Raw genomic sequence first — 8,202 nt, 5'->3', positions numbered from 1 at the left:
CAGAGGAAGGGGCTTCTGGGCCACCATCCCTCCTGCCACTCCTAACCCAGAGGAAAGGGCTTTTGGGCCAGTATCTGTCCTGCTATTCCCAGCCCAGAGGAAAGGGCTTTTGGATCACATTCTGTCCCACCACTCCCGGCCTATAGGAAGGGGCTTCCTGGCCACCATCCATCTAGCCATTCCCAGCCCAGAGAAAAGGGCATTTCGGCCACCATCTGTCCTGCTGCTCCCAGCCCAGAGGAAGGGGCTTCTGAGCTGCCGTCCCACTGCTCTTGGTCCAGAGGAAGGTGCTTTCCAGCCACTATCCATCCCACCACTCCCAGCCCAGAAGAAGGGGCTTCTAGGCGACCATCCCCACAACCACTCCAGCCCCTGTCCCACCTCTCCCAGCTCAGAGGAGGTGAGTCACCCAGGCAACAACAGCACCCCCCCCAACTCCCCAATTGAAATGAGAAAACACAAAACTAAGTCTCAAAACCAGACTTCCAGATCATCTACAGCAACCCCAAAGGAAAATGAGATGGAACACTCTGATACTCAACCACCTGGACACATTGAACTGGCAACAAAATGGGATCTGGGAAAAATGAAATCAGAAATAATTTCTCAGATAACAGGAGAAATTGTGCTCCTAGGGCAAGACATGATTAATAAATCTAGAGAGGAGCTGAGGAACATGATGGAATCCCAACATAGGAAACAAATGGAATCCATAACACAGATGAAAATAGATTTCCAGGACATGAAAAACTCCATGGAAAGTCTACACAGCAGAATGAGCCAATGTGAGGACAGAATTTCAGATATAGAAGATAAGATTGCAATTAATGACCAAGAAAAGAAAAATTGCTTCAAAATTAAAAGGGAACAGGAGAAATCAATCCAGCAGCTGCTAGACAATGCAAAGAAGAAAAACGTAAGACTGCTTGGAGTCAATGAAGAAACAGGAGAGAGTGCAGATGAAATAAAAAAACTCTTCACAGAAGTAATGGCAGAAAACTTCCCAAGCAGGGGAAAAGAACTTGACATACAGATAAGTGAGGCATATAGGACTCCAAATAGCCTTGATCAAAAAAAATCTACACATAGGCATATAATTGTGAAGATTCCAGAAACTCAACAGAACAAAGTTCTCCAAGCAGTGAGAGAAAAGAAACAAATCACATATAAAGGAAAGTCCATCAGAATCACAGCAGACTTCTCAACACAAACCATCAAGGCAAGAAGAGCTTGGAGTGACATATTCCAAGCCCTAAAAGAAAACAGCCTCCAACCCAGGTTGGTGTACCCTGCAAAACTATCTTTCAGAATTGATGGAGAAATAAGATACTTTCATGACAAAGAGCACCTTAGCAACTTCGTGAATACCAAACCAGCACTCCAAAGAATTTTACACAATATCCCAGGAACAGACATTGAGGACCATAACCCCAGGAAGCAAAGCAGAATGAACCCATCTGGCATGACAAGAAATTAAATGTAAAGGAGGAGAACCGAACAAAAAGAAAAAGTCATGGTAATGACAAGTCAATATGTTTCAGATATAACCATCAATGTTAATGTTCTCAATTCACCAATCAAAAGAAATAGACTGGAAGAATGGGTGAAGAAGCAAAATCCAACAATATGCTGCATACAAGAAACACACTTAATTCAAAAGCAAACTCATAGACTGAAAGTTAAAGGGTGGAAAACAATACTGCATGCGACAGGAACCTGAAAAAAAGCAGGAGTAGCTAACCTCTTTGCAGATCATGTAGATTTCAAACCAACACTGATTAAGAGAGACAAAGAAGGACACTACATCCTTGTAAAGGGAATATTCCAACAGGAAGAGATGACAATCAAAAATATCTATGCATGAAACACTAGTAGACCCAACTATATAAAACAAGTACTAATGGGCATGAAAAGACATATGTGCACTAATACAATTGTAGTGGGGGACCTCAACACCCCACTGGCACAAATAGATAGATCAACTAGACTAAAAATAAGTAATGGAGTATAGAATGCAATCGAACCCTTGAACAAATGAACTTAATAGATGTTTACAGAGTGTTCCACCCCACAAAATCAGAATAAACATTCTTCTCAGCTGCACATGGGTCATTCTCCAAAATAGACCACATACTCACACATAGAACATGTTTAAGTAAGTGCAAAGGAATTGAAGTTATCCCCTGTCTATTATCAGACCATAGTGCAATGAAATTGGAGATCCATAGCAAAAGAAATTGGAAAAATTTCATAAACACGTGGAAATTGAACAACACACTTCTAAATAACTAATGGATCACAGAGGAAATTAAGGAAGAAATCAGACAGTTCCTTCAATTAAATGACAATGACAATGCAATGTATCAGAATCTATGGGACACAATGAAAGCAGTCTTATGAGGGAAATTCATAGCAGTGAATACAGATATTAGGAAAACAGAGCGAACCCAATTCAAAAACCTGATGCTGAACCTCAAGCTTCTAGAAAACGAAGAGCAGGACAACCCCAAAGCTCATACAAGGGAGGAAATTATAAAGATCAGAGGAGAAATCAATGCAATGGAGACTAAGAGAATGATACAAAAGATCAATGTAGCCAAGAGTTGGTTCTTAGAAAGAATAAACAAAATGGACAAACCCTTAGCCAACCTTGTCAGAAAAAGGAAAGAAAAGGCCCAAATCCATGCAATTAGGAATTAAAAAGGTGAAAATGCAACAGACTCAGCAGAAATCCAGACGATCATCAATACCTACTTCCAGAACCTATACGCCAATAAGATGGAAAACACAGAAGAAATGGACAGATTTCTAGATATATATGAATTACCAAAGTTGAACGAAGAAGACCTAAAAATTCTGAACAACCCAATATCAACCAATGAAATTGAAAATGCAATTAAAAACTTATCAACTAAGAAAAGCCCAGGGCCTGATGGCTTCACTGCTGAATTCTACAAGACATTTAGAGAGGAAATACTGCCACTACTGTTGAAACTCTTCAATGAAATTGAAAGGGAAGCAATACTCCCAAATTCACTCCTGGAAGCAAGGATCACCTTCATCCCCAAAGCAGAGAAAGACCCAACTAAAAAGGAGAACTATAGTCCAATCTCACTAATGAACATAGATGCAAACACCCTTAATACGACACTGGCAAATAGAATGCAGAAGATCATCAAGAAGATCACACACCCTGATCAAGTGGGATTCATCCCAGGGATGCAGGGATGGTTCAATATACGAAAATCAATCAATGTAATACACTATATCAATAGAGCCAAGGACAAAAACCATATGATTATCTCCATTGATGCAGAAAAAGCATTTGACAAAATCCAACATGCATTTATGATAAAAACCCTACAAAAAATTGGAATAGATGGTCTCTACCTCAAACTGATAGAAGCCATCTATGAAAAACCAACAGCCAATGTCCTACTAAATGGTCAAAAACTGAAATCCTTCACACTAAAATCAGGAACAAGACAAGGATGTCCACTATCACCACTCTTGTTCAATATAGTTTCAGAAACATTAGGCATGGCAATTAGACAAGAGAACGAAATAAAAGACAGGAAATGAAGAAGTCAAATTGTCATTATTTGCAGATGATATGATACTGTACATAGAAGACCCCAAGAACTCCACAAAAAGTCTTCTAGACTTAATAACCAAATTCAGTCAAGTAGCTGGTTACAAGGTCAACACACAAAAATCAATAGCTTTCCTCTACACCAATGACAGACTCACCGAGAGAGAAATAGGGCAAACAATTCCTTTCCAACAGAATCCAAAAACCTGAAATACCTAGGAATCAACCTAAAGAAAGAAATTAAAGACCTCTTCTCTGAAAACTATAGCACTCTGAAAAGAGAGATTGAAGATGATATCAGAAAATGGACAGACATCCCCTGCTCCTGGGTAGGAAGGATTAATATAGTGAAAATGGCCATACTTCCAAAACTACTATGTAGATTTAATGCAATTCCGATTGAGATCCCAGCAGCATACTTCATGGTCCTTGAGAAAAAAATCCAAAAATTCATTTGGAACAAGAAGAGACCCAGAATAGCAAAAGCAATTCTAGGTAACAGAGACATGGCAGGGGGGTACCACATTCCCCAACTTGCAACTAGACTACAAAGCTACTGTGATAAAAACAGCATGGTACTGGCAAAGAAACAGACCTGAGGACCAGTGGAACAGATTAGAAGATGCAAAAACACCACCAGGCACACTCAGCCATCTCATCTTTGATAAAGGAGCCAAACACCCTCACTTGAGGAAATATAGCCTCTTTAATAAATGGTGCTGGAAAAATTGGATTTCAACTTGCCAAAGACTAAAACCATAACTTTATCTCTCACCATGCACTAAACTAAAATCAAAATGTATTAAAGATCTAAATATTAAAATAGAAACCAGTTGGAACAGAAGTTGGGTAGAACACTTGAAGTCATCAGTGTAGGAAAAGATTTTATGAACAAAACCTCAGTTGCCCATGAACTAGCACAAACAATCAAAAAGTGAGATCTGTTCTTATTAAAAAGCTTCTACACAGCAAGAGAAACCACCAGCAGTGTGACAAGATAGCCCACAATGTGGGAAAAAATCTTCACCTGTTTTTCCTCAGACAAAGGTCTACTATCTCGAATCTATAAAGAACTTAAAAAGATCAGACTTCTCAAATTTAAAGACCCAATTCAAAAATGGGCATCTGAAATGAACAGACATTTCTCAGGCAAAGAAGTAGAAATAGCAAATAAATACATGAAAAAATGATCAGGAAAACATCAGCATCATTTTACACTCAAAGTATTTTGGGTGAAGTTGTAAATTAAGTGTCATGCTCATGGCCATAATTTGTCTAGTCAATTATTCTCTTTCAATTTACATTACTTTTGTGAAATCTAAACAAAGAAATGAAGATTCCCCTCCCCAAACAAGTGTTCAATTTTCCTGTGAAGCTCCCAGAAACCCTTTCTCTAATTGACCAGACCACCCCAAATTTTTGCTTGTTTATTACAGAGAGATCAATTGGAGTTGCACATACCTTTGTGGAATTGGTCACCTCTAGCAGGCTGTAAATAGAGCTCTGCATACTGCATCATATTTTCCTGTGCTTCATCAATTTTAACAGAATTGTCTATGAAAGGATTGGTTATCAGTGGTTAAGGTAAAAAGTATCATTAAATAAACAATTGTGATTACGTACTTCAAAGAACAAAAGATCTTCACATATGGTTAGAAAAATTCTTAAACAGGTTTAAAAAATACTGAAGTAAAATATGGCCCCAAAACATATCATTTGACAGCGATTTGTAGCAGAGAATAAATTACTGGTTAATAACTAGCCCTTTATATTTAGCGTCTACCTTAACTCTGTTCTGGGTACAAAGCAGTCACTCAAATTTCTAGTTTTTATTTTGGGTACTGTCTGCCTTACAGTTAATATCCAGCTTAGGTCATTAGTTTGTTTCTTTACAATCCTTTCAGAAAAACCATATTTTTTCTTTGGAGATGGAATGATTACATCACATCAGCACAACTTCAGACTTTGCACATGTACAATTTTTCCTTTAATCCAGTGATGAGGAATCTTTTAGAGTTTTCAAAGACACAAACAGCTTGCTGTGGCACAAGTGCCGTAGATTTGTCACCACTGCTCTATTCAGGACTTACCAATGGAGGAGAATATGTGTCGTTTTAAACTTGAAACAAGTATATGATCTATTGAATAACTTTATTTGGTTCTTCAATTTTCAGATACAAAGAATATTTATTTTGGTTTTTAGATATTGAGTTATACATACAATTACTTGACAATTATGTTATTTAATAGGACTAGTCCATCAAGTAGTGACATTAAAGATTCTAAGATTTTCATTGTGAGAGTTCTCTAAAAAAATTAAGTTTAGCACAAAATTTCCTAGTTTTATCATATTAAAGTACATTGTAATGTAACTTAGCTTCCCATGATTTCTGCTTTCTGTTTTATGAACAGGCTTTCATTGCCAAAAACTTTCCTTAGGGCAGCCTTCATCTCCTTATTCCTCAGGCTATAAATCAGAGGATTGAGGAGGGGTGAATACAGTAAGGCCACGATTTTTGGCACTTCCACTGGGTGTGTTGATGTATCACCATAATAGAGCCCCCCCCCCAAAAAAACCCACCAGAGCCAGATGAGAAGCACAAGTGGAGAAAACTTTGCTTTTGCTGGCTTCAGAGGGCATCCTCAGCACAGCCAAAATCACCAGTGCATAGGAAAAGAGATAAACAGAAAAGCCCCAGTCATGAAGACAGCATTGAAAGTAAAGTAAATAAACTGTGTAGTGTTGTCCTCAGAACAGGACAGCATCATTATTGGCACAGGATCACATACAAAATGGTTAATGATATTTGGGCCACAGTAGGGTAACTGTGAAATGAAAACAACTGGAGTTAGGAAAATGATGTATCCACAGGACCATCTCAAGACAACAAGGCCAGTGCAGAGCTGTCTGGTCATGATGCGTGGATAATGCAGAGGGTGGCAGATGGCAAGGTACCTGTCAAAGGCCATGATGCAAAGGTAGAAGCTTTCATCACACCCAAAGGAGAAGAAGAAGTAGAATTGTGCAAAATAACTCACAAAGGAGATGGACTTCGTTGTAGAGATGAAGTTGGTCAATAAGTTAGGGACAGTTGTGGTGACATAGCATATTTCCACAAGAGAGAAATTCCCCAAGAAGATGTACATGGGCGTGTGAAGGCACCGGTCTCCCTGCACAGCCCAGGCAATGGCCGTGTTCCCCAAGAGAGTCAGAGTGTAGGCTACGGAGAAGAGCCCAAAGTAGAGGAGCTGCCTTTCTGGACATGAGGGGAATCCCAGGAGGATGAAGTGGGTAATGGAGTTTGTGTTTTCTTTCTTGGACACATTCATTGGTCTGGAAGACATGAAGATGAAGTCAGTTATTCATTTAATGTAGAGTATTGATTTTTATAAGAAGTGCCAAATTTTTAAAAATTTCCTTTGGTAAAGTAATAAACCTGAGTGTTCTCCTGAAGCAACAAGAATATGATCTTGATGAACTATGTCTGGAGAATGTGATTCCATTTTAGTACAATACAAGTAATAAAAATAAAAATAAAAATTTTGCTGGAGCAAACATTAAGAACAGAAGTACAAACTTAGTCATTTTAGGAAGTCACTTTATCTGTATATGTATTTGTCCATATGTGTTTACCTTATATGGTAGAGTGCATGTACATCAGTCTGAGTTAAATTCTTTTTAAGGCACTATATAAGATAATTTGCTATAACTGTTTATACTGGTCATGAGACTAAATGAAGTGTTACTCACATTAAAATATTCCAAAGTCAGGTCTCATGGTGAAAGAATGCATCACTCAATGTGTATCCCTCTTGTGGCTTCTTATGGTATTTTATAGTGATTAAAAAAAAGCTTTCTGAGGGCCAGGGATTTAGGTCATTGGCACCACACCTCTTGCAAGTGCAAGGTCCTGAGTTTGATCCCCAGTGCAAAAAAAAAAGAAAAAGGAATCTCTCTGGGGCTGGTATAAATGATTTTTATATGACCATACTCAGTAATTATTTAGCATTAATGAAATGTTTTCTCTCTGCCCTGCTGGTTTCAGGTCCACAGTTCAGGGAAGAGCCTTGCAGTTTTGTGCCTAGAATTTTCTTGATGAAAATTTTGATTCATTTTTTTGTAGATGTGAAAAATGCGATATACCACATGGGCCACCTTGTCTAAGGGAGGCAACCTGCTTTGGGTAGTTAGACTTCTTAATGTGGACCATTTTATTGCAAAAAAAAATCATTGCAGATATGTTTATTTGTGCATGTAGGTTCCATAGTGTTTTCTTAATCAATGATTTTTCTGCTTATTGTTTGCTTTCTTTTATGTACATAACCTTGATGCTTTTTTTGGCAGGCATTTCCCTCTAAGACAATCTTGAAACACTGAATGTCTTGCTTCACTCATCTGTGCCTCTACCTTGCAGTTTTTTGTTGCTGACTTGAAACCTACCTTTTTTATGTGTTGTTTCCTGATAACCCTGTTCTTGGTTATCATATTTGATATCTAAGTGGAGGGACTGCCACTGTATAGTCTTCCTTCTGTACCCATTGATTTTGGATTATGGTTTCAACAAAATGCAGAATAAATGTATTAGAAAAGTTGTGTTTGTACTAAAATA

The 8,202-nt window shown here is 38.2% G+C and overlaps 1 protein-coding gene across 1 annotated transcript; it reads right to left on the bottom strand.

Annotated features, from left to right (window-relative positions):
* Positions 1 to 6,250: 6,250 nt before the first annotated feature.
* On the bottom strand, positions 6,251 to 6,922 carry LOC147829050 (olfactory receptor 11G2-like). The gene has a single exon (XM_087207298.1). It carries the CDS (start codon positions 6,920 to 6,922, stop codon positions 6,251 to 6,253), a length of 672 nt encoding a protein of 223 aa, XP_087063424.1.
* Between the last annotated feature and the right edge of the window lie 1,280 nt (positions 6,923 to 8,202).

This window comes from Heterocephalus glaber, unplaced genomic scaffold (genome assembly GCF_053883595.1).
Source record: "Heterocephalus glaber isolate CG9 unplaced genomic scaffold, H.glaber_assembly_v1.0 deba00000809, whole genome shotgun sequence".
Classification (NCBI taxonomy): domain Eukaryota; kingdom Metazoa; phylum Chordata; class Mammalia; order Rodentia; family Bathyergidae; genus Heterocephalus; species Heterocephalus glaber.
The sequence above is the reverse complement of the archived record's forward strand: the minus strand, read 5'-3'. Positions and strand labels throughout refer to the sequence as shown.